Source organism: Arvicola amphibius, chromosome 9 (genome assembly GCF_903992535.2).
Source record: "Arvicola amphibius chromosome 9, mArvAmp1.2, whole genome shotgun sequence".
NCBI lineage: Eukaryota > Metazoa > Chordata > Mammalia > Rodentia > Cricetidae > Arvicola > Arvicola amphibius.
Window position 1 is genome coordinate 3,632,045 of NC_052055.2, and position 27,420 is coordinate 3,659,464.

General features: G+C 44.8%; 1 protein-coding gene across 1 annotated transcript in view; it reads left to right on the forward strand.

The window, feature by feature from the left end:
* Grhl2 (grainyhead like transcription factor 2) overlaps positions 1-27,420 on the forward strand; it is a 116,118-nt gene that overhangs the window by 9,731 nt on the left and 78,967 nt on the right. Inside the window, exons 2-3 of the mRNA XM_038343081.1 lie at positions 20,493-20,688; positions 25,050-25,117. Of these exons, the coding sequence (XP_038199009.1) occupies positions 20,493-20,688; positions 25,050-25,117 (264 nt within the window). The remainder of the gene's footprint in view (positions 1-20,492; positions 20,689-25,049; positions 25,118-27,420) is intronic.

Genomic DNA, 27,420 nt, shown 5'->3' on the forward strand with positions numbered 1-27,420 from the left:
CCTTTGGAAGTTGTGTTGGAAGAATCTTGTTTAAGACACAAAAGCCCTGATAGAGACTACGGTCTCTCTCTCTCCAGGATTTTTCTGTGTACCCCTGGCTGTCCTGGTGCTAGGTCTGTCAACCAGGCTGGCTTTGAACTCACAGAGCTCTGTTTGCCTCTGCCTGAACTACTACCCCCAGCTAGATACTCTTAAAGTATGTAAGCCAGAGACTTGAGGGGCGGTTAAGTGATGAAGAGCTTTTTTTCTCTTCCAACAGACTAGAGTTTGATTCCCAGCACTCATACTGGGTGACTCAACCACTCCAGTAGGGGATCCAACCCTACTGGCTTCCATGGGCACCAACCAGCACACATTTGCATGTATATACATAACATACCCACATGTATATATAGTTAAAAATAATAAAAATAAATCTTAAATATGTATATCACTCATATTGAATAAAAGACAAACATCAGATGCAGATGTAGTTAAATACAAATGGAGAGTTCTCCAGGCGGTGGCGGCACACACCTTTAATTCCAGCACTGAGGAGGCAGAGGCAGGCAGATATAAATAAAACGGTAACACTTGGTCCCCTAGTGCACCAGTAAATAAAACCTCCACTTCCCCTTTCTGGCCCAGGATGCCTGGTTGCTCCATGACTGTGCCCACTGGCCTGCTCTGTTCCTTCACACACCTGGGGACAGCAGGTTTTGTGGCTCAATGACCCTGTCTTTGGGAGTTTTGTGAAGCTCAATTACTGAATACAACTTGAAAAGTAGTTACTTTTCAAAGGAGCAAGAGCAGTGCAGGAACTTCCAATCTTGGTGCAATTTGAAGCTGGAGAATGAGAACACAGAAATCTTTTTACCACCCTCCCCCGCCCCATAACTGCTTGTGTGCCTGTTTGCACATGTTGGAGTTTCTCCTGAAGAAAGCTCTTGGTAGCAGTGGCTTCTGCAAAGTCCCAGACTGCTCTGGAGTGACCTTGGAGAGAGGGGTGGTGTTAGCTCCAAATGTGCTGATTCCTGCGAGGAAGTCCTGGGAGAGTCTGAAATTGGCCCTCTAAAGTTGAGAACCGTGCAGGACTGAGCTAATGGTCCTTTCTCCATCTTGCGGACTGACTTCTGCCCAGGAGATGATCCGCTCAGCTAACTGCTTCTGTAAGACTACTCTGCAGTCTGGTTCTTGAGCAACACGCTCATGGGCTTTACCGAAGCTTCCTCACAAACACTAAGTTACCTGCTTCTTAACGGACCTAGAGAGCATTTACAGCAGAGAACAAAGAGTATGTGACTCGAACTTGGAGAAGCCAACTTTGGGGAATCAGAGATCTTGCCAAAGTTATGTGAGCAAGGATGAAAGCAGCCATTGGCTGTAGAACTCAAGTATGAAAAGGCAGAGTAGGTATGTGCTGGCGTGGTGTGTTCAGAAGTGGGATTTGTCTGGCTCTCTTCTCCCACTCCCCTGCCTCTCCCCTCCTCTGTCCGTTAAGTTTTCAGGCTTGAAACATTATAGTTAAAAAATCATTCGTGGGTACTGGAAGTCTAACCAAAGCTAGGTGTCCTTACAGAGGAGGGTGTAGAAGGAAAGGGTTTGTCTTGGATTGCAGCAAACTGCTTAGGGTAAATTCTCTGCATAGTATCCAGTAACCTGGCCCTGGGTGTGGTGGCACACACCCTTAATCCCAGCCCTTGGAAGGCAGAGGCAGGCGAAACTCTGTGAGTTCAAGGTCAGCCTGGTTACACAGAGAAACCCTGTTTTGAAAACAAATAAACAACAAAAAAAAACCCAAACAAAACAGCAAAACACACAAACCTGCTTATTTTATTTGCCTATGAACTAGGAGACACAATTCATTGATTGACCACTGAAGTTGAAATGAACTAGGCAGAACAGCATATACGCTCTTTCCTTTCCTTCACTAGACAGGCTGACGTGTTCTCCCTCTGTTCCTCCCAAAGAACAAGACACCTCTGCTCAAGCCTGGAACACGTCAAGATCCAAGTGCCCCCACTGCCTCACACCCACTTACTCCTGGCCAGTGAACTAAACTTGCTCTTCAGAGCCTACATGGCCAAAGATTGGATTAGGTGTACAGAATATTCCTGGGGCACGGAAGATGTGTAATAATGTTTCTCTAGGGCTGGAGAGTTGGCACGGTGGTAAAGAGCATTTGATGCTCTTTCTGAGGACCCTTGCTCACTTCCCAGCACCCATGTCAGACTGCTCACCTGTAACTCCAGCTCCAGGGGCCTGACACTCTCTTCTGTCCTCCATGACACCTGCACACGTGTGGCAAACACTCAACCTAGGCATACATATACACACAAATAAAAACAATTCTAGAGAAAGTTTTCTCAATTTTTAGATTTTTTTATTATATGATATCAGTTAGATTTTGATATTTCTGAGGCAGACAGGGTCTGATTAGCTAATAAGTGTACGTACCACCACACCCAGTACCACCACTCCCGACTTAGATTTTATTTATGTGTGATATATGTGTATGTATATGTATATATTGTTGTATGTATATGTATGCGTGTATGTATATATATGTGTGTATGTATGCGTTCGTGTATGTGTACATATGTATATGTGCAAGGCCAAAGGCAGATATTATGTAGCCTCCTCTTCTCTGGCTGTTTCCTCTGAGGCAAGGTACCCCACTGAGTACTGAGCTCACCTGTTTTCAGCTAGGCGGCTTCAGCAAGCTCCAGTGGTCCTCCTGTCTCTACCACCTTCTCCCAGTTCAGGGCTTCTCAAGCTGCTCAGCAAGCATTCTTAGCCACTGAATCGTTTCCACAGCCCCTGGGTTATTTTATAATGCACACTTGTACTTCTGGATGATCTACCTCATGCCTTCCCCCATTGCTATCATAGTGCAGTCTTCTGGTACCCAGGCTGCACTTCATGAAGGATGACCCTTGAGCTTCTAATCCTCCTGCCTCCACATCCCAAGTGCTGGAATTACAGATGTGCAACCACATCTGGCTTCAGGCTGCCCTTAAGTGAAGGTGTTTTATGGTACAGGTTCTCATTTGCACATAATGGGTTTTTGTTTTTGCTTTTTTGAGGCAGGATCTCACTATGTAGCTTTAACCAGCCTGGAACTTGCTATGTAGTTGGCCTCCAACTCACAGAGATCCCCCTGCCTCTGCTGAGGTTAGAGCTGTGCACCATTACATCTGGCAGTTGCTTTTTATCTTTTGATTTTTCACAAGACAGGGTTTCTTTGTGTAACAGTTCTGGCTGTCCTGGAACTCGCTCTGTAGACCAGGCTGGCCTTAAATAAACCAGAGACCCTCCTGCCTCTGCCAGCCTGGCCAGTAACTTATTTTTTAAATTGTTATTTAATTTAGGTTGCTTTCTGTGGTGATAAACACTTTAAAGGCTTCTCAGTTTTACATGGAATGGGGCTCTCCAAGCTAATTCAACCATTTCTCCTTTACTTTTCCTACTGAAGTCAGTACTTTATCCGTCATCCTTACAGCTAAGGTTTTGTGCAGGATTTAAACACATCCCAAGAAAATAGAATTCAAACATTTGGTTCTTATTTCCAAATTGCCGTCCAGGTATTTCATCCTAATTAAAACTCCTGCCCATGGTGGGTGGGTCTGAGCCAGCAGTGACACACTCTTCTGATAAGGCATGCTGATCTCTTCCTAATCTTTGCTAACGAGATTTGTATGCTCATTTCTTTTGATCCGCATTTCTTTGTTTTTTTTTTCCTCCAACTTCCCTTCCTTCCTTCTCTTCCTCTCTCCTTCTCTGCCCCTCCCTCTTCCTTCCTTCCAGCCAGGGCCTTAACCCTGCTAAGGATCCACTCTACCATGGAGCTGTACCCTCAGACCAGCTTCTCACAACCTTCTCCCACTTCACAGAGCAGTGCTTCTGAACCTGTGGGTCTCGACCCATTTGGAAACCCTCTATCTCCAAAAATAGTTACCTTAAGATTCTTTTTTGATTTTTTGAGACAGGGTTTCTCTGTAGCTTTGGAGCCTGCCCTGGACTAGCTCTTGTAGATCAGCTTGGCCTTGAACTCATAGAGATCCTCCTGCCTCTGTCTCCCAAGTGCTGGAATTAAAGGCATGTGCCATACATTAAGATTCTTTTTTTTTCTTTTTCAAAAAAGATATGCATACAGTGTTCTCTCTGCATGCATGAATGCAGGCCAGAAGAGGGCACCAGACCCCATTACAGATGGTTGTGAGCCACTATGTGATTGCTGGGAATTGAACTCAGGACCTCTGGAAGAAGAGTCCGTGCTCTTAACCTCTGAGCCATCTCTCCAGTCCCACATTAAGATTCTTAACAGTAATAAAATTACAGTTATGAAGTAGCAACAAAATAATTTTATGATTGGAGGTCATCACGTTATGAGGAACTGTATTAAAGGGGTACAGCATCAGGAAGATTGAGAGCCGCTGTTGTTGAGCTTTGTATTTGTTTATGTTGTGGTTTGGAATCCAGAGTTCACTCTATAGACTTTCCAGCTAGTAAACACAGTTTATGATAGGCGTTGAGCCACCACCCCTGAGTCTAAGAACGGGTCCTAGTTCTTTGTCATTAAACAACATGACTCAGATCAGCACTTCCGCTGAAGGAAAGGATGGGACCTTCTGCAAGTAGAGTGCCCGTGAACGAGCTCAGGATAAACACCGGCAACACTGAGGACTCGCCCTGATACACATCTCATGGGTGCGCTGAGTGAGGAGAAGCCGGACTCACAGCCGGCACCTGCTGGTTGCCGAGTGAAGGCTTAAGGATGTCATTAGAAGGAAAACAAGCCGTCTTAGAGAAACAGCCATTTCATGTTTGGCTTCCATTCTTCAGATAATCAGCCGAAAGAGGAAGGTGGAGATAGGTGCAGACTGAGGAATGAGCCAGAGTCCTCGGGGCTGGCGCTCTCTCCCGTGAACACGGGACACCACTGTGTTGTCCTTCCACCCCCACCCCACCCTCTGCCTCCCGGGCATATTAACGGTCAGGAAATGATTCAGTGGTTTGTCTAAAAAGTAGGGGTGCAGGTCGGTGAGATGGCTCAGTGGTTAAGGGTGCTTGTCATCAATCCCGGCCGGCCAAGTGCAGTCTCAGAAGCCCATCCGGTACAGAGGCTTGTCTCATAGATCGTCCTCTGACCGCCACACAGACACACTGTGTAATACACCCGTGCCTGGTCTAGTGTTCACACACACCGAGTAAAGGGAAAAGTAACAATCTTAAAAAAATGACGCTGTTTCAAATTGAGGTCAAAGATAAATTTCTGGGACCCTGTGATTAAAGTAAAACGTAACATTAAAATTTGTTGTTGTTGTTATTGCTAGTGGTGGTATTTTTATTTTTTGGTTTTGTTTTTCAAGACAAGGTTTCTCTGTAGCTTTGAAGCCTGTCCTGGAGCTCACAGAGATCCACCTGCTTCTGTGTTGGGATTAAAGGTGTGTGCCACCACCACCCAGCTTAGAACTCATTTTAAAAAATTCTTAGGTTATCTAGGATTTTTGGCTTTCTCTGCCATGAAACCTGTAAAGCAAGGGTCACACTGTGTGGGCCCAGCTTTTGCAAACTATCTAATATCCCAGAAGTCGATTTTTTTCATCAATTTATTTTTTATTTTTATTTGTGTGTGTATGTGTGTGTGTGTGTGAGAGAGAGAGAGAGAGAGAGAGGAAGTTAATGTACTTTATCACTTTTTATTATTGGTCTTTTCTTGTTTTTTAGAAGCTGTTTATATAATGAGGTAGTCATCATTGCTTACCATTGTTGTAGGAGGCCACTTGTTTGTTCCCAGCTTCCCAGACCAGAAATAATCACTCAGAAACTATATTAATTAAATCACTACTTGGCCTATTAGCTCTAGCTTCTTATTGGCTAGGTCTTACATCTTAATTTAACCCATTTCTATTAATCTGTATATCACCATATGGCTGTGGCTTACTGGCAAGGTACTGGCTTGTCTGTCCTTGGTGGTGGCTGCATGGCATCTCCAGACTCTGTCTTTCTCCCTGCATTCAGTTTAGTTTACCCGCCTAGCTCTGTGTTGCCCTGCTATAGGCCCTAGCTAGCTTCTTTATTCATTAACCAATAAAAGCAACACATAGACAGAAGGACCTCCCACACCATTTTCCCTTTTTTGTTTAAATAAAAGGAAGGTTTTAACTTTAACATAGTAAAATTACATATAACAAAACAGGTATCAAGCAAGAATTATAGTTATAACATTTATATCTACTTCATCTTTTATCTAAGGAAAACTATAATTATAACTAATTTTTAATTCCATCAAAGACTCTAGGATATAATGTTACCCAAGTAAACAGAAAGTACGTTTTAAGCAACTTTTAAAACTCTAGAATTGACAGAGACATCTCACTGCCTACACCATGTGTGTGTCTTTGGGCTGTGCTGTGACTTAGTTCCTTAGAGATTTCAAATTCTTACAAATTCATCCTTTTTCATTTTGTTCTCTCTCTCTCTCTCTCTCTCTCTCTCTCTCTCTCTCTCTCTCTCTCTCTCTCTCTCTCCAGGGTTTCTCTGTATCTTTGGAGCCTGTCCTGGAACTAACTCTTATAGACCAGGCTGGTCTTGAACTAACAAAGATCCACCAGCCTATGCCTTCCAAGTGCTGGGATTAAAGGAGTGTGCCACCACTGCCTGGCTGTTTCTCATTTTTAAGATTTGTTTTTTATTATTTTAATTATGTGTGTGGGAGGAGAGGAGTATGTATATCTGAATGCAAATGTCCTCGGACATCAGAGGTGTGAGATCCCCCTGGTACTGGGGTTGCAGCAGTTGTAAGCCACCTTGTATAGGTGCTAGAAACTAAACTTAGGTCCTCAGAAAGAGCAATATGTGCTGTTAACTGCTCATTCTTGTCTTCAGTCCCTTTATCTTTCTCCCTCCTTCCTTTCCTTCCTTCCTCCCTCCCTCTCTCCTTTTCTTCCTTCCTTTTTTTTGTTGCATTTCTCAAGCTGTGGTTTTTCTTAATAAGGTTTCTCTGCCCTAAAATTAAATAGGGACAAACAAAAAGATGGCTTCAAGGTTCTGTTGGAAGCTTTGATCCATGTGGAGGTGATCGATGAAGAATGAGGTTATTTTCATACGTGTTTTCCTAGGTGGCCTACCTGTTGGTAAATAATTCATAGTTCTACCTATTTGAAATTCAATTTTTATCATATATTAAATTTCTGTGGGGATTGGGGACATTTTCATGCCTTTATTTCTGTCCCACTGATGTGTGTTTCAGGGGTAGCCACAGAGAGAGCTTCGCATATGCTGCAGTGTCTGGAATTGTTAGGCTGGTGGGCTGCTCTTTGGAAATTTTGCTGAATTTTGCATTTTTTTTCCATATGAACTTTAGGATCCAATTCTACTTTCATGAAATTCTCTTTTAGAGATGAGGGGGAATGGGGAATACATTATACACTTTCTACAACTTTAATATTCAATTGCTATCTTTTTTGTTGTTGTCTATTGTCCCCAAGAGAAAGATATTCATAACTTACTTTTTTTTTGGTTTTTTGAGACAGGGTTTCTCTGTAGTTTTGGAGCCTGTCCTGGAACTTTCTCTTGTAGACCAGGCTGGCCTTGAACTCACAATGATCCTCCTGCCTCTGCCTCCCAAGTGCTGGCATTAAAGGCATGCGCCACCACTGACCGGCCTTCATAACTTACTTTTGCTTTTAGACAGTTCCTTCAGAGGTCTATCTAAATTTTCACAGGGCAAGCCAAAGTTTAACTCCTTATGTCTGTCACTTCCTTTTGGGCTTACCTTTGTTTATTTTTGCTGTATTAAGAAATGTGCCAAGGCCCAAGAATTATTGTAGGCACGCCCTGTACTCCAAACTATACCTGTACCCCTCTCTCTCGGTCACATTCGCTATGCAATACAGTCAAGTTATTTGTCTTATTTTACAGAAAGGACACTTATATAATCTGTGTTCTGGGATGATCTCTGTGTGAACTTCCCTGCCCCTTCCTGTGTGGCACTGTTAAAGATGGAGGCTGCTTCCAACTGCTGGTCAGAGTATCTGTTATGAATACTATTTTTCCATTTTTTTTTTTTCCGAGATAGGGTTTCTCTGTGTAACGGCCCTAGCTGTCTAGGCACTAGCTCTGTAGACCAGGCTGGCTTTGAATGACAAACGCTTGTGTAACCTGCTGTTCGTGTGTGTCTGCACTTGGCCAGCAGTTAGTTAGTTTCCTTCTTTTTTAAAAAAAAAATTATTATGTATATAGTATTCTGGGTACCAGATCTCATTACATATGGGTGTAAGCCATCATATGGTTGCTGGGAATTGAACTCAGGACCTCCGGAACAACAGCAGTCAGTTCCTGAGCCATCTCTCCAGCCCAGTTTCTTTCTTTTAAGGATTTTTTCTTCCTTCCTTCCTTCCTTCCTTCCTTCCTTCCTTCCTTCCTTCCTTCCTTTCTCTTCTTCTTTTTTCTTTTTTTTTTTTTTTCTTTTTGCTGGCTGGGAAGAGTCCGTCCACTCCAGTGGCATGGACTCTCTGACCTCTAGCGTTAGTGAGTTGGGTTTGGTCCCCAGGAGAGACTCCCTTCCAGGACCCTGTCCTTTTTCTTCATCTGCACTTGTCACATCTGCGATTGCGTGTTCATCTGGGAAAGCTCCATCAGGACAGAGACTGGACCCGCCTTTTGTCGTTGTTGCTTGCTTGCTCCTTGTAGATAACACACTTAAGACTTGCCATGTGAAGGGTGTCTTCACTGTCAAGGTTTTAAAGCGGTATGCTCCGCTGTATCAAAAAAAAAAAAAAATCAAAAATAAAACCAGCAACCCACGTCAGCCATGATGTTCATTATGCCTTTATACCTGGATTTGTGGACCAAGAGGTTAGAGTCTGACATGGAAAAAAGACTTCAAAGCGTGGGCACTGGGATGTCATGGTTGCCATCCAGATGAATCTCTGTGATGAGACCACATGAATGCGTGAGTGAGTGCAGTCAGTAAGATCTTCCTAGTGGTAGGCACTTCGGATGGCTACTTACCCCTCGCACCTAGACCAGCTCTGGAGAAGTTCCGTAAACCTTGTTCAGGGACCGGGTCGACTCAGGGCTGAGACTTTTCCATAAAGCTGTGCATGACCTGCTTTCCACTGTCATGGAGGAGCACTGTGGTGTTTGCTAAGGAGTCAGCCAGCTCTGCACACTGGCTTCTTCCCACAGCCTCTCTAATCATTCCCGTATCGTCAACAACAACAACAACAACAACACACACACACACACACACACACACACACACATGTCTGTGGTCCCAGGAAAATGCTATGATCTCTCCAGACCTCACTGTCTTTCTGTAAGATGAGAGATTTTTAGGCAGGAAGTGGTCACACACGCCTTTAATCCAGCACTCGGGAGGCCTCAGGTGAGTCTTGAGTTTGAGTCCAGCCTGGTCTACAAGAGCAAGTTTCAGGATGGCCAGGGCTACACAAGGAAACCCAGTCTCAAAGAACAAAACAAGCAAACAAACATATAAATTAATATTTTACATTATGCTAGGTGGGCATGGTAGTGCATGTCTTTAATCCCAGAATCTCTGAGCCTGGTTTACACAGGAGAACCCTGCCTTGAAGCCCTCCCCCACAAAGTTAAAATGTTTATTTATTTAATGTGTGCCACAGCACTTGTGTGGAGGGAGGTCTGAGAACAATTTACGGGAGTCAGTTTTCTCCACCCTGTGGGGCTGGGGCATCAAGCTCCAGCACTAGTCTTGACAGCAGTGTCTTCACCTGCAGACCCCCCCTTGCTGGTCTCTAGGAGTCAAGTGGCAGTTTTGCTCGTAGACAAGGGAGGGAGGGATTCATCCTGCCATAGGGGTGATTGTGTGATTCCCCAGGGAGAGACCAGGTTTCAGGGGGATCAAGAATGCTTCCTGCCTTATAAAGGGGTCAGCCCTTCTCTCCCAGGGTGGCCTTTTATTCTATCTATATTCCATTGCATAAGCACCATGACAGATGCTGCACACACAGATCACAGCTCCACCCCAAAGCCACTTGTTTTTATTTTTGTGTTCTTACAGACTTTCCCCTGCTTGTTCTAGCCCTGTGCCGTAGTCACCAGTCACCAGCACGGTCTCCTCACTTGACTGTTTCCCCTTTGTTTTAAGAGTTCTGCCCTCGGCACCTGGTTAAGGCAGTCATTTCGAGCTTTCTCTACTGGAAAGTGACTGTCTCTTCAGGTAAGGGAATCATGGATATTCACATTTCTTCTACAAATGCTTCCTGCTAGAGAGTTCCTCCCTGCTCTCAGTTTGCATAAAGTAACTTGGAATTCTCTTTTTATTAATGTGTGCTGTGTCTAACATTTTCTCTTCTTCTCCTGCTTGACTATTTGGTTATTTTTGTCAACTTGTTCATTTTCTTCTTCTCTCTCCATCTTCTTTTTTCCCTTTTTGTTTTTGAGATCGGGTTTCTCTGTGTAGCCCTGATTGTCCTGGAACTTGCTCTGTAGACCAGGCAGGTCTCAAACTCAGAGATTCTTCTGCCTCTGCACCTGGCTGCTTGGGTTAAAGGTGTGGCCACCACCACCAGCAGCTGGCAACATTCACGGTCTCAATGTTAGTGTTCTTTTAGGTCAGATTCCTTCTCCCTGTCAGTCTGTGTCGAAGGCTGGGTTCTCTGAAGCTGGATACTGACAGAGACTTGGGAATACAACATGCTCCTCCTTCTTTCCCTTCTCTTCCTCTTCCTCCTTCTTCTTCTTGACAAAGTCTTTCACTGTATAACAGCCCTGACTGTCCTAGAGCTCTGTAGACCTGGCTGGTCTCAAGCTCACATAGATTTGCCCGACTCTGCCTCTGGAGTGCTGGGATTATTAAAGCCATGTGGCACCAGGCTTGGCAGTTTGTTAGTTATCTTTGCTACTTCATTAGTCTTAAAACATGATACTGTGTCCTTCCTTCTCCACTGGCTCTAGAATCCTTTTAACTCACCAATGATCGAAGACTGTTGTGTTGGCATTCATGTTTATACGAATTTCATTGATAATCGTCATATTAGAAGATGGGCTGGGATATAGCCTGGCGTAGAATGTAAGCCTAGGATACTCCGCCTCAGTACCCCACAAAAGAGTAACATGTTAGAGAGAAATATAAGACTGTTATGAATGAAGGCATTAAAATAATAACTACAAATCCACTGTGTTTTAAGGGGACATTCTCTAAAATAAAAACAACTAGTTTTTCTGAAACAAATAAATATTAGTGTGGAGAGGAGTGGTTTATGTTTTTCTAATTCTTTTCAACTATGGTTCACCAGACGGCGGCTGGTCTCCTATTTGTGTTCTCATTAAGAGTACTGAAAATGTTGGTTTGCTTAGGTGTCCTGAAAAAGGAAATTTTGTGTGTGTGTGTGTGTGTGTGTGTGTGGCGTGTGTGCACGTACGCCAGCCCGAATTCAGCAGTAGTGTGTGAAAGGTTAATGAGATACAGAGGAGGAATTTCGTGAACTCTGCTCCACTGAGGCCTTCAGTCCTGACCTGTGCCTGGAGCAGCTGGCTCGCCTATCTGGGATTTTGGAGCACTCTTCTCCCGCAGCTTAAAATACCGCCTAATTCAGATCATCCACATGGGAACAGTTCTCCTGGCACAAAAGTGAGAAATCCCATCCATTCCCAGTTTCATAGATCTCACCAGAAAGTATGTGAATATTATAAAGTTTTAATAGTGGTTGAAAGCAAGTTTTAAATTTGCTCAGAAATTCAGATGTGATTGATCATTTTCAACAAACGCTGTCAGTTTGTTTCTTGACGACATGCGAGACTTACATTGGATTTCTATTTTAGAAAATGTTGCCCGAACAGGGAGCTTATCAATTTGTCGTTCTTTCACTTCAGAAATGGAGAGCGTCTGCCTCCAAACCTGACGACTAGAGCTTCGTCCCCGAGACACAGGTGGGACAAGAAACAAGGGGACTGGCTTCTGGAAGTTGTCCTCTGTCCTTCAGATGTCTGCCATGACATAAAAACACACATATACACTGTGTTTCAAAGTGCTTTTACACACACCTACAACTTTGGACGAAACTTTCCCCAAGGTTTGAAATGAACAAAATTAATATGGTATACAGTGTTACCAGGAACAATTTCAAATGCCAACAGCTTGTTTGTTTCTTTGTTTCCATTTTGTATGTGTGGCAAGAGAAACATCTCTCACAGCCAATTTGCTACTGGGCCTGGTTTGTGGGAGGGAGCAGCCTTGGTGAGGGCAGATGTGTTCTAGTGCTGTCATGAAGAGCCGCTTCCTGGATGACCCTTGGGGGGGATCTAAGGGGCTTTCCAGGAGTCTGCACTCCCTGATGTAACTGCTGCTCTACATTTTCTTCCCATTTTTTCTTAAGTATTTAATCATGTGGATGTGTGTCTGTGTAATTGAGTGCCATGTGTGTGGATGTCCATGGAGGCTAGAGGTATTGGCTTTCCTGAAACTACAGGTAGCTTCACCTCCCAGCACGGGCACTGGGAACTGCAGTACATGCTCTTAATCACTGAGTCATCGCTCCAGTCCTGCTCTAACATTTCTTCACCTTTTTTTATCCTAGTAATTGTCACTATTGGGTATTTCTCTACATCTTTATCTACGTATGTATGTATGTATGTATGATCATCATCTATCCATCCGTCTATATCTATTTATCTATCTATCTATCTATCTATCTATCTATCTATCTATCATCTGTCTGTCTATGTGTCTATGTATCTATGTATCTATGTATCTATCTATCATCTATCTATCTATCTACCTACCTACCTACCTACCTATCGTCTGTCTGTCTGTCTTTATGTGTGGGGGAAGAGCTATGTCACTGGAGGTCAGAGGACAAATGCTGGAGCTGGCCCTCTCCTGTCACGTGAGTCCTTGGAATTGAACTCACATCGGGCTTGGTGGCAGGTGCCTTTATCAAGTAAGGCATCTTGAAGGCCATAAATGTGTGGGGTTTTGTTTGTTTGTTTGCTTAGGTTTTTTATTTGTTTGTCTTTGTGGTTCTTTTAAAAAATATTTTTCTCTTCTGTTATTTTGAGACAGGGTTTCTTTTTGTAGTTCTGCCTGTCTTTGGCCTCATTATGTAGAACAAATTGGCTTCCAACTTACAGAGATCTGCCTACTTCTGCCTCCCAAGTTCTGGGACTAAAGGCATATACAACCACACCTGGCTGATTTCTTTTTTTTTCTAAATAACATATTTAAACTTATATTTTCTATCCATATTTGGAATTAATATTAGTATTTTTAAAAATACAATGTAAAAATTTCCATACCTTTAAAAATTACACTTTACTTTTGTTTGATGTTAGGTTTAAGAATCTTTTTTTCATGGCATAAATTATGTTTCCATGGTGAGAAATTAGTTAAATTAATTTCATATTGTACTGGCTCACTTGGTTGTCTCTGATAGCTATATTGACTTTGTTTTCTATACAAATGCATGTCTTTTTTTCCACTTTGAATGAAGAAATTATTCTTTCCCACCCTCTTGAGCAGGCTCTCACATGTAGCTCTGGCTGCCTCAAACTTGGTATGTAGACCAGGCTGGCCTGGAACTCACAGCAGTCCACCTCCCTCTGTCTCCCGAGTTCTAGAAATAAAGATGTGCACACTGTTGTCCTTGAATTATTCTTTCTAAAACAATAGATGGATAGAATAGCTTTTGAGTCCCTTCAAGATGACTTTGGGTCCTTGTTTTTCCATCTAGTTAGCTGGTCTTTTGCTATGTTTACTATTCCATGGCCAAATCCATGTTCTTGTCTTTTCTTTTAGAAAGGCAGCTCCCCTCTCTCCCCTCCCCTTCCTTCCTCTCCCCTCCCCTTCTTTCCTCTCCCCTCCCCTTCTTTCCTCTCCCCTATCCTCCTTTCTTTGCTTTTCTCTTCTTTTTGGGAGATGGTCAATGTCGTACAACACCTGATCTCTATTTTGCACAGAGAAACTGAAGTTTGAGGCCTGTTTTTATGTCCTCTGGACAGGGGTTTTCCCCCCCAAGTTTATGTAGCATTTTTAAATTTGAATTTTGATGTTGAAATTTCACCTAGGTATGGACAGAGGTGTTTGTTTAATGATTCTTTTGAACATGCTGTGACCTTGTTTCTCTCAAGACTTAAGTTTTTCCTTAGCTAAAGGACATTTTCTTCTGTCATTTTAAATGATTTCTTTCTCTCTATGGCTTTCTTCTCAACCTCTTTTAGGTTTGTGTGCATCTTCACATAGTTATGTTATTTGTGTGTGGGAATGGATTCCGTGCCTGTGCACCCACAGCAAGTGTATGGGTTTTAGAGGGCAACCAGTTGTGAGCCGCTTCTCTCTTCCCGCCATGTTGAACTCAGCTTCTCAGGTGTGGTGTTGTGCCTTTATCCACTGAGCCCCACACCATCCCTGTAACTATGTGTATAGAAGGTTTTACAGAAATATTCTGCATCCTTTTAACTGTGACATGATTTTTTTGTTTTGTTTTAAACTAGGAAGGGCTAGGGATGGGGCCCAGTAGTACATGCAGCATGAATGAAGCCCCAAGGTTCAATCCTCAGCAAAAGCCCGGCAAAATTCTTGGATAATTCCCTGCTTTCATCCCCAGTACATAAATTCTTCCCCCCGCCCCGATGTTTTTATTTAGCACTCTTAAAATTTTTATTTTAATTAAAAAAATGAACTTTTCCCCTTATATTTTTGGTGATTCTTCTTTGATTTTTTCCTTTTACTGTTTTTTTGAGACAGGGTTTTTCCATGTAGCCCTGGCCATCCCGGAGCTTGTTCTGTAGACCAGGCTGGCCTCGAACTCACAGAGCCCCATTCTCCTGTCTCAGCCTCCTGAGTGCTGGGATTGAAGGTGTGTGTCAGCACACCGGCCTAAGAAACTGCCTTCCAACAATAGCACTGAGCCAAGTACTGGCAGCTGAGAAAGCTGCTTCAGACGCCTTGAGCAGGCCACAATCCAGGTCCCACAGTGTCTGCTGCTAGATCTCTGGCAAACCCAGTGATTCTTCTGTATGAAGAACATGGGATCTGAGCCTGGCTTCAAGTTTTTGGGGGAGGGACATTTGGGAAATACGTACTTATGTGAAGTGGTTGGAACATTGCAACAGTTGAATAGGAATGGCCCCTATAGGCTCCTGTATTTGAATGCTTGGTCATTAGGGAGTGCAACTTTTTAATAGGATTAGAAGAACTAGGAGGTGTTGCCTTGTGGAGGAAGTGTGTCACTAGGGGGTGGGCATGGAGTTTTTAAAAGCCCAAGGCAGAAGGCTCCTTCTCTCTCTGCCTGTGGGTCAGGAAGTATCTCCCAGCTGCTGACCCAAAGGCTGCAATACCCCCTACCGTGATAATGGATTACCTTCTGAAAGTGTAAGCAATCTCCCAATGAAATGCTTTCCTTTGTAAGCCTTGCTGTGGGCCTGGTGGTCCCTTCCCAGCAGTAGAACAGTGTCTGAGACCCTGCCCTTCATGGGAGGCACTCCAGAAGTCATCTGACACCAATACCCAAACTGTTCTAAAGCTGGAAAAGTAGATAGCCATGAAAGTCCCTTATAACTGTTGTGAGCGCATTAGGTTTCGGTTCACACACACACTTCTCAGGCTAGTGTCCTCACAAATTGCTCCCATTTAAAACATCCTCTCCTGGGCTGGAGAGATGATGGCTCAGAGGTTAAGAGCATTGCCGGCTCTTCCAAAGGTCCTGAGTTCAATTCCCAGCAACCACATGGTGGCTCACAACCATCTGTAATGGGGTCTGGTGCCCTCTTCTGGCCTGCAGGCATACACACAGACAGAATATTCTATACATACTGAATAAATAAATAAATATAAAGTGTCCTCTACTTATCCCCATTGGTCTCTGCGAGGGGCATCACCTTCATTGGTCTCATTTAATCTAAGAACGCCCGCACACACACACAGGAAGCTGACGGGTGGCCAGGTGGCTGCTAGCTAGCGCTGGGGCCAGGGGCTGGATTCACCACCGTCTCCTGCTTCAGTTTTTCACAAGGTCTGTATTAAATGTTTCTTGAGTCTGCCTGGATTTCTAGATATGTTCACCAGGGGGAAACCCATATGGTGGAAATTGGTGTTTCTGGAGGAAGCCAAAGGCAATCCTCCTGAGGGGGAGTTTCCAGATCTTGAAGGTGATGCCACTGAGGTAGGTCGAGGAGAATGGGAGGACCACACAGGGAAGCTGCTAGAGCTTTGTTTAGCGGAGCACCATGTTATTGCTGCCTTCGTGGATCCTCAGTGTTGTTGGCAATCTTTGCGTAATGAGAGTTTAAAAGTAGATCATGTAATAAATAATACACATGTTTTGGGAGCTCTTGGCCAAAGGAAATTCTGAGACAGTAAATAGGGAACTTCTGAAGAGAGAGAGAGGGAGGAAGGATAGGAGGGAGTGAGGGAGAGAGAGATCCAGGGAGGCTGGTAATGTACACCCAGGCCTGGAGGTTAGGATGGGTCTTCAAGGCACGACACAGGAGCTGTTTAATTATCCTTATTAAGCAAGTAGAAGGCACAAATCTTGACAAGTAAACTGGGACTAGAGAATGAGAATAAATATCAGTTGGAGGGGTTTGGGCTTGACTAGGCAATGCAGACTCATACTGCTTCTAGAAAACGGTGTTCCGTGAAGACAATTTCACCAGATTCCCACCAGTTGGAAGGGGGGGGGGGGCTTCTAGAGAGATTAAAGAGAATGACGTTAAAGGCTAAGATAAAAGCTGTCATGGTACAGTAGCTGACTTAAAATCGGCATGTGGTTTTAGAGGGGAAGGCGGCACTGGTTGAGTTTCCTGAGCCTCTCAACAAAAATCTGTTCAGGAAGCTCTCCTAATCCCTCCAAGGCACGGGGAAACCTGCCAAAGACAGGGGGGAGGCTGTCCCTGGCCTGGGGAGGCTGTCCCTAGCCTGGGGAGGCTGTCTCTAGCCTGGGGAGGCTGTCCCTGGCAGAGATCCAGAGCTGGTCGGCTAAGGTCTCCTTGAGGCTGCTCCTTTCACCTCTGCAGCCGCTCCAGCCCTGCTGCCCGCCCTGTGTACACAGAACCAAGAGCGTGCTCTGATGCTCGCCTACATTTGTTTTTTTCTCAAAGAGGAACCCAGAGGTCAAGTTCACATTTGCTCAGAGTTCTGTGCAAGGTGGCCCAGATTGTGAACCCCCGAGGCTTCACAAGACAATTAAGAACTCATTGAAGCAAGCCCAGCAGAGGCCCAGGCTTTAATCCCTGCACTCCAAGGGCAGAGGCAGGCGGCTCTCTGAATTCAAGGCCAGTTCTACCTGTTCAGGGCTACAGAGAGAAGTCCTGTAGGAATTGACTGAAACTGAATTTGAGCTGTCTTTCCTGGTGAATGGCTTTAGGTAAACCTTTAGAAAGCACCTCTTAAAACACATGCACCAAAACAAAGGACATTTCTGGCTGGCAAATGCTGCTCCGTGCCCTTTCATTTTTGTCTAGTGGTAATTAATTACACTTTTCTTCTCAGCATATCAGAGAGATGACTTTGTTTTTATCAGATCAAACTTCATTCTGCAGTGTTCTGTACCAGAAAGACCATGATCTCTGAAGAATAAAGCAAAGACATCACACAGTTAAAGGGGAGAGCACAAAAGGCCCCTGTGTTATCAAAAATAAAGTAAAAAAAAAAAAAGTGGAAAGGAATTGTGATTTCCAGGATTTCCCCCCACTCTTAGCCATGCAAGGATCCCACCAGCAGGCTCCTCCTAGGGGAGATAATGGTTAAGCCCTAAAGTCACCAACAACTGTGCCAGGAAAGAAGCTGCGAGCTAAGAAGGAAGATTCAAGAAAAATCTGTGCAGTGGTGGTGCCACCACTTCCTGCTAAGCCTTTGGGCAGAGAGCCAGTGCGAGCCACACCCTCGGCACGGCCGCCCCGCTCTCCTCAGGCGACGGCTGCGCGGTCTGTTCCTCCCTACAGCGAGCTCTTGCAAGCATGGCTCTCCTAGGATACGATGGTTAAGCCTCAGAGTTTCCAATCTTACAATGACACAATAGCAATCCACACCCGAAACCATGCTTCGAAGTTTAAATTCTGGGATTTTTTTCTAAGTCTCTCTTTCTCACTATTGTGCTGAGTGACTCTCCCGGGAACGGCTGTACTTAAGTTTTCTCTTTCACTTTCTGAGTGAGACACGGATATGGGAGGCCCAAATAAACCACCATCACAGGACCCCAGTTCTCCTGGCTTCTCCCTCAGGCCTCAGTTCTTCTGCTCACAGACACTTCCAGCCTGCACATGAACTTTCCCTTCGACATCATTCATCTTCTACAAAGTGGAAGAACTATGGAATTTTTTTTTTTCAGAAAAAAAGAGTTTTTTCTATTGGACTTTCAAAAATGAGTATAAACATACGTCATTTATAAAAATATTCATCCTGAATATGATGAAACATATTAGTTTAAAAAATATTTCCCACCTCTTCCCCCTGTCATCAAGGATCAGCAAGTGTCTCTTTATCACAGCCCTTGCAGAAAGTGGCTCTCCAGGCGTCTGCTAGGCCCTGTGGGTGACAGTGTTCTGTTCAATAGCACAGGTGCCGCCTATCGGGGCTCCCAACAGAGCCCGTGGGATAGCGAGTGTCAGATGAGCAACTCTGCTTTCCCTTTAATTAGTGATAATAGGTTTACTCTTCATAAATCAGAATCAACTTTAACAAAGCCCGAAAGGCACAGAAACGGAAAGGAACACAGAAGAGTATGACAGTGGCCATGCCATTTAGTCTCAGAGCCCTGCCTCCTCCCCAGGACCCAGTTGTCAATCATTTCCACGCTGTGAGGCAGGCAGGTGGGCATTGCTAACCCTACTTAAGACAGGCGAAGCAAACACAGGTGTTTGCTCACTTCTCGTTCGTTCACCGTGGGCCACTGGGCAAGCACTCACCTCCAGAGCTGTGTCACTCCGTGTCACCACACCGCCTAATCATCCGTAGGCGTTTGTCTCACTCCAAAGAAACAGGACAGTCCACTCTGAATTGTTGTGTGCAGTGTAGCCAGTATTCCTTCTCCCCAGTGTGTTCCATGAAATCACCACAGAGAGCCGCGAGACTGTAGCGCTGAGTCCACCTGATACGAGTTACTTCCCACCTGTGCCACCCCAGCTCAAATATTTTGTAGCAACTCAAATGTGGCTTTTGGACCCCACAGAATGTATCACAGTTGGCCGCACACAAAGGTCCTTTGATGCACTATTCTTGGGGAGTTCACACCGGTCCTCCGTCACAAAATGAGTCAGGGAACACCGACCATCAGGAGATTGTAAGGGCTGTCTTTGGAAACTTCATGACCACCAGAAGGTCTAGGTGGCTGAATTTCCATTGATTGTTGTTGTTTCCGTCACTAACATTGCCAACCACCTATCCATGTCAGGGGACCGTGTGTCAGAGAAGGTGTTGCCTGGACACAGTATCCTTGTTCCGCCTTGGTTCCCTTTCAGTGAACAAGGAGAAAGGGCCAAGAAATGAATGACTCCAGACTCTGTTACTTGACACATTGGGTCCCCCATGGGGATCTTACAGGGAAGTGTCATGGTCTTTGGGTATTTGAGTCTGTCATACTGACCATAAGACGCTGTCTTGTAGATTGCTGCTCTACACAAGGTTGACCTGGTTGGCACTAATTTACTCACGGACTCTTGGGGAAATTCCTTAGGTATGCCATTGGTTTCCTCACTCCTAACCTAATGCTTCCATGTCATTTTAACTTGACAGAATCCTGCAGCAGATGGGATTTACATGGAGAGCACATTTCTTTCGGTCCCTCCACAGCTCCGCTACAGAGCGTTATCTGTCAATGTGTAGCTATGTTATCTCTGTGCCAAGTAGCTATGTCGCTGTTCCCATGAAGACGTTTAGATTGGTCTATAGTGCCTACCAATTTCAAGCAAGATTAAATTATCTGAAAAATCAATTTGAATCATCGACCTATTGATTATTTGTGACTAATAATGTTTTAAATTAGAATTTAGTTTAAGGAAAATTATTCTCTCACAGGCTTTCATTCTAGTGCTCATTAATGAAGAATAATTAAGTTATTCAGGATGATTAGATACAGAAAACTAAGTTTTAAGGAGAGCAGCATAAACTAACTGGATATACTACCCTTAATACTTATTTACGTGTGTGCGTGTTTGTGTTTCTGTGTGTCAGAGAGAGCTTATGTGCTTACGTGTGCTACATGAGTGGAGTTTCCTGTGGAGGCCACAGAATGACTCTCTGGTACTGTAGTTCCGGATGGGTGCTGGAGCTGAACCTGGGTTCTCTGAAGAGCAGTCGGCCCTCTGCAGCCCCAAGCTGTCCCCCACAGCACCTTTGAAAAAGCTGTCACCACGCCTGCGCCCAGGGATGATGGACGCTGGGGCTAAGTGCAGCGTGGTGGTCGTTCCCATCTTAAGCTGCCTTTCTCTAGGGGAATACAAGCCCGGGTAACCCCATGACATGTACAGGGTCAGAGAGAAAATGGAAAAGTTCCCTGATAATGAGCCTTACGTCTTTCTTGTTCTTACAGTAATAAAAGACTAGTGGCCTTAGTGCCCATGCCCAGTGACCCTCCGTTCAATAGCCGAAGAGCCTACACCAGCGAGGATGAAGCCTGGAAGTCTTACCTGGAGAACCCCCTGACCGCGGCCACCAAGGCCATGATGAGCATCAATGGGGATGAGGACAGCGCTGCTGCCCTTGGCCTTCTCTACGACTATTACAAGGTAGGTCCTGGAGCGGCCGCCGCCTCCCCTGACTCCCAGGGTCACATTTTATCCACGGCAAGGTGCGACAGGTGCTTAGCTTTAGGCCAGGGACGTTGGGTGGAATTCTGCTTCTTTTTGTGTTGCCCCTCCTTCATGAAACCCAACTTTATTTCTACTCAGAAATTTAAATTAGGGATACTTACTTCTTTTAAAAAAAAAAATATTTATCTGGGAAGTAGAAAAAGACAAGATCTCCTGAGTAAATTGGGAGCATGGGGACCTTGGGAGGAGAAGGTTGAAGGGGAGGGGAGAGGCAGGAAGGGGAGCAGAGAAAAATGTAGAGCTCAGTAAAAAAAAAAAATCAATAAAAAATTATCTATATATGTATATCTGTGTGTGTGTGTGTGCATGTGTGCCTTCAGAAGTCAGAAGAGTGTGCCAGATCCCCTAGAGCTGGACTGTTACTTATTTCCCTTCTGCCACTTTTACCTTCTGGTTGGGAGCTTCGCTCTACGTGACTGTGCCATGATTAGCCATTTTTCAGCCATCAGCATTTATTTACTCGTCTCTTGGTTTTTCAGTTTTAATGAGAAACATTCAGGCCCCCTAGATGCCTCTTTTCTGGGGACCTTCAGCGAATCCTCCTCCTGACTGTGCCCATTTGTTTTCATTTTGAAAAAGTCTTTAAATCTGAATGTAACATGAGAAGAAATACTGGCCGGACATTTTTTTTTAAAGTAAGTATCGCAGGAAGTTAAACAAGAAACAAGTGGGTTTTAAGTGTGAGGAGCTGTGATCTGCCCTCTGAGAACCGTTGACGTGGAGAAGATCGACACGTGTTTTATTTAGCAAATGAGGAACATTTGTGGCTGCGCTGGCTGGGATGCTTTTAGCTAATGCAGCGTGGTGGGAGTGCCGACTTGCTGGTTGGGAAAGCTGACTGCCATCTCTCATTCACCTTCCATCATGGGGAAATCAGCTTTTGGACGAAAGCACCGAGAACAGCAATTTGACCTTGGGTCTCTGCGTCTGAGTGCTCACCTAAGACAGAGAGCAAGGTGCTGGACAGGCATGGAGGGCACAGGTAGGCCCGTCGGGGCATTTTAGTTGAGCACATCATTCCCCCAAGTAAACGCATCCTTTATTAGAAAGCGCTAGGTTGTCTCATGGGGACTTTTGCTCGTCTAGCTTGGCTTTCTCCTCCTTACCCAGGAAGGATGTGTTCACAGGCACTGATAGCTTTTTCGTGAAGCTTTAAAGATGCCAGCGTGGCTCCTGATACATCAGGAAGGGCCTTGATGCTGGGGGATGTGGGCCCTGGATGGCAGGATGCAGAGAAAGGGCAGACTTTTGTGAGATACAGGGTAGAGAAGGAGCCTGAATCCCACAATGAGTTTTGGTAGCTTTGTTTTCTCCTCTTTTCTGTTTGTGATTTCTCTTCATCTTTTCTGACTGAATAGTTCATTTGTAAAACACAAGAGTAAAGCAGGGCATGGTTGGCAAACCTTTAATCTCAGTGGTGGAGGCAGCAGCAAGCTGATCTGAGTTTAAGGCCCGGGATCCCTGGGCGTTCTTTTGGCTTGTTTTCAGTCTGTGGCTCAGAGAGAAATGGGTAGCATCTTTTCCTTATTGCAGAAAAATAGTCAACATTTGACAGTTTTAGCAATTAAAAAAAAAATCTATTGACACATAATTCAAATGTTCCTGTTTTAAGTGTCCGGGTCAAGATAATTTCTTATGACTTTTATGACCAGTATGACAATTAGTCATTTTAAAAGGCTTTAAAGAAATATATTAAGCCAGGTGGTGGTGGCGTATGCCTTTAATCCCAGCACTCAGGAGGTAGAGACAGGTCAATCTATGTGAGTTTGAGGCCAACCTGGTCTATAAGAGCTAGTTCCAGGATAGGCTCCAAAGCTACAGAGAAATCCTGTCTTGAAAAAACAAAAAAAAAAAAAAGAAATATATTAATATGTTTAATTTTTTAACTTTAGTAAGTTTATTTAGTGTGTGTTTGAGAGATGGAATGTGGGGGGCAGGTCTCTTGTTTGTGCGTCTCTGCAGCTTACTCCAGGATAGCTGGCTTAGGGCTCCTGGCTGCTTGTCCTGTCTCTACCTCTAAATTCATAGCAAGAACGCTGGCATTAGAGATGTGAGCCTTTGGTTCTGGGGGCCCAACTCAGGTCGCAAGGCCCGTGCTCCACTTCACCTTCTATGCTGTCTCCCTTGCCCTGTTCTGTCAGACAGATATAACTTCAAATACCTGTATTTGTGTATTTGTGTTAGTAAAAAAGACTGGCTAACCTTGAGACCAAGTAATTAGTCATTAATTGACAAAGGAGCACACCAGGTTTACTGCTAATCCCACTGGTAGAGAATAAGACCACTGCCCACCTTAAAGCCAAATTTGAAGCAAGCTTTAATTAAATACTTGCCAGGTGGGTGGGCTCTGGCCAGGTCCCTATCTGGTTCCCTGAAATGGCCCTGAGTCAGGATTTGCAGGGCATTTCCCACGAGGTCCAATCAGGGGCAAGTATACATCCTGATGTACTTCCTGCCTGTGCACCTCCTGCCAGCCAATCTGGCAAGCACACATCCTGACATATTTCCTGCCCATATACCTCCCTCACATGTGATCAAGCATATGCGTGCAGATGGGTCCAACAAACTTGTTTAGGGGAATGAGAATGTGGCTAGTTAATCTCCCGTAAACAACAGCCTCCAGCCTTCCAGGAGCTGTCTGTCCTGGGGCAAGGGGCTTCAGATCAGAGGCATTTTTGTTTCATGGATCTCTGAGGCACAGTAATTAAGCCTTATAATGTAACTCTGGCCCTCACAACACCACAGGATCAGGGATTCAGAGACTGAGTATGGGCAGCTGGACGTTGGGAAATGGGAGACTGGCTGTGTTATCTCCTCTTGCATGTGTGCAAACATCATGACTCAAGCTCAAATCTATCGGTGAATATTGTGAGATACAGGGTAGAGAGTTTACACAAAACTTACCAGACACCCACATCACGTCCTTTTCTTTACTGAGTGATGGCCTCCTAAGGACTCCAGTAGCAGTAGTTCCTCCAGAGTTAAGTATGACTTTTCCATGCATTTTAGACATGCCTGAAAAACATAACAGACTGAAGTAGATAAATACCTAAAAGATGGTTTAGCTTATGTCTGAGTCCATTTTCCATTTCTGAATACCCCAGATAATTCATAAAATGTTGAAGTTTGTTTTGCTTTTGATTCTGGAGGATGGAGCATCTAAGCACATAGCACTGGTGACTGGCCAGGGCCTTCTTGCTGCATGGTGACGTGTCAGAGGATGTCACAGGAAGAGATAGACAGCAAGTGTGCTGACCCCGTGTCTCCTGCAGGAAGGATAAACGGAAACCTTATAGTTGGTTTACCTGGATAAAGTACCAGCTACTCCCAAGCACTCGGACACGGAGCTCCAACCCCACCACAGACCTCTGAGTTCAGAATTGTCATGAAGTCCAGTTTACAGACGAGGAACATGGGACTGAGTCTGACCTAGACTGAGTGGTCAAACTTTAGGTTTCCAACTTCCGAATGACTTTTGCCCCTCTCTTAGTTCAGCCAACTCAGCTTGTAAATGTATTTGGCTGAGTGGAAGCCATGGGAATTCCTAGAGGAGCCTATAGTAGGATCCTTCCCATCAGTGTGTTTAATCTCACTGATACTATTGGCTAAGAAGAAACTCTTCAAAGTTACCCACAAACAAACAAGTCCCAAAACAAATGCAAAGACTCTACCAATGCAACCAAATCCAAACCATTTACTATTCATATGTCTGGATTGGGTGGCGTCTTCCTTTATTCAGAGACCTTTTCAGTATTGTGTCTGGTGATATGTTAGTGTCATGCTTAGGAATGAAATGCATTAGAAAGCCTGAAGACGGCTTCCTAGCCAGGGGTTACGTAGTGCTTCTATTAGATGCTCTTTATCTGACTTGCTCAACCGTCAGGCCCCACCCAGGATGCTCCCCACACCCTTGAGCACCTGGTGTCCAGCTCCAGAGAGAAAGCTTACTCCATGTTTCTCAATGGGTTACTTTCTTTCATGCCCGTTTTCACCCCACACACGTGACTCTGTCTCATCCATTGCCAAGACTGGGACACATAGGAGCATCTCTTGGGTCAGCTGACTCACGATTAGCATGGACGAGCACTGGTCACTCCTCTGTCTCCGCTTCCACTTAGGCTACTCATTCATCATTTCTCAACAGTAACCTTCTATTTCTTCAGAAAGTTCCATTTCGCCTCTACTTCTTCAGAAAGTTCCATTTCGCCTCTTTGCCTGCGTTGGTGTCTTCCTCTGCACATGGTCATTGAGCCTGACAGTTCTCTGTTGATTTCCAGGTTCCTCGAGACAAGAGACTTCTGTCTGTGAGCAAAGCAAGTGACAGCCAAGAAGACCAGGATAAAAGGTACGATCCACGTAAGGAAATACGTTTGCCCCTAGAAATGACTCCTTTTCTATGTTTTTGGAGAAAGATAGCCAGGCACAATGTCACACATCTTTGGTCCCAGCATTTGGGAAGCAGAGGAAGGCAGATCTGAGGATGAGGCCATATTGAGTTCCTAGACAGCCAGGAATACATAGAGGACCTTGACTCCAAAAACTGCCCACCTCCCAAATGGCCTGTAGAGAGACGCAGTGAGCAATTGTTTTTCTTGCTCAGGACCTGGGTTTGAGTCCCAGCACCCACATGGTGGTTCACAATCTTCCTAACTCCAGTTTTGGGGGCTCTGCTTCCCTCTTGTGATCTCCATGGGTCCCGGGTGTGCAAGCACAGCCCGTAGGTGCCTGTAGGCAAAACCCTTCATGCACATAAAGTTAGATCACTAGTATAACTTGAGCTGGAAGTTTGTTTTTAAAAGAGGCAGGGTCAAAGCCTCGTTTTCGTCTGTCTTTTGAGAGTCTGGACCAAAACTTGATCTCCCGCTAGGAAAAGGCACATTTTCCTGTGCATCCAGAGGGTCATCAACAAGTTCCCTCAGATGAGGCGCTCACGAGGAGCTCAGGAAGAGGCTGCTGCTGATTGCAGTCTCTGCTTAGTCTCACACTCTCCTGCAGTCCTGCTCTTAGGGAATGAGACCCTCCAAGGATTCTTCTAGGTGAGGGGAACGCAGTACTGAGCCCAGAAAGGCAACTGGTAGAACGCTGAGTGGCTGCCAGCAGCCGCCAGATGTTAGGAGATTGTATGCCATCCGGCAGAGCTAAGGAGCTGGGTGGCAGGAAGGGAAAGAGCCATCACGACTTTATTTCTGATGAAGCCAGGTGGAGGATGTCTCTTGGCATGTGTAACTTGTCACCTTTCAGTTGTGACGTAGAGGGCTTCCCCATCCTGTCTCGGCAGGATTTCATGCCTGCTCTTGCAGTCTGGAGTGACTGCAGGGTCCCTTCTCTTCTTCTGAATAGGATTATGTGAAGAAGGGGACCAGAAAGGACTAAATGCTTTGCTCAGCTGTTGCCTCACAAATCACCCGTCTCGTCTCTGCCCCTCCAGTGGGATGTAGAGGGATTCCTGTTGGAGAGTCTCACTTTGCTCTAATTGCCCCTTTGGGGGAGTTGTATTTTTGAAATTCCGTGGCATTAAGTCTTCCTGAATCTATGAATATTTTTTGAAACTAGAACATTTATGTTATGATGAATTGAATTTCTCAAGATGAGCTGGATACTTTCACGGCTGCCGTCTTGGGATCTTCATGGATCCCTTCATAGGATCCGTGTCCAAATCTTCAATAGATAATTTTTAGGTGCCTTATCTGACCAGTCCCGGAGTGCTTCATCTCTGAGCTTCGGCACTCCAGCTGTGTGTTCTCTTGCACTTGGCGATGTAGCCACATTTGCCACAGGTTGACGAGCCACACCGGCGGCACAAGGTGTGCATCTCATGGCGGTGCTTTCCAATGACACTTTTTTCCTCATTTTGCTGCTGAGGCCAAAGAGGAATCTATGAATTTTTTTATACGAACAGTTCAACTACGTTTGTATAGCTCTGTAATTTGCTTATTTACTTAATAATAAGAACACTGAAAGATATTTTGACTTGTGCCCTTTGCTTACAATTCACGTTCTTGTAATAAGCAGAGAGTGAAGAAATCTGGCCTGAAATAGACTAAAGAGAGATAAGAAGCTTTTGGCAAGCCAGTAGTACCCTGTGTGCCGGGTCTCAGGTGGCTAAGGGGCCATTGCCATGTTACAGTCTGTGTAGAAGAGCCCATTTGCAGCCAGCCTTCAGCGCGTGGTCCACAGACTGATGAGCCCGGATAAAATGGGTTAGTAAGTCCTAGACTACAGCAAAAGAGATGGCGGGATTGCCCAAGGGCGTTCATTGCGTCTTGCTTGGATCCACTAAGGTGGTCTTGTTATGGAAACAGAGTTTGTTCCTGGTTGTTTTCTAACACTGATTTTATAATGGATTCCTTTTTTCACGGAGCATCCATTAACATTCCATGCAGTATTCGGAACGGGGCTTTTATGAAATGCTGATCAAATGGGTGGCCTGAACTTTGACATCGTTTGGCTCATTGGAGTCACTTCAAACGTGTCTAGACCTTCACTGTGTCTTCCATGTGATCACTCTTGTTATTTGATCACGAGAACAGTTTAGTACTTAAAGCCATAGTCTGTAGACCTATAGAGTTTATTCTTCGGGGAGTTAATTTTTAGAGTCACCCCTGCGTATCTGTGATAGCCTCAGCTACTCCAGTGTCTTTCTGCTGG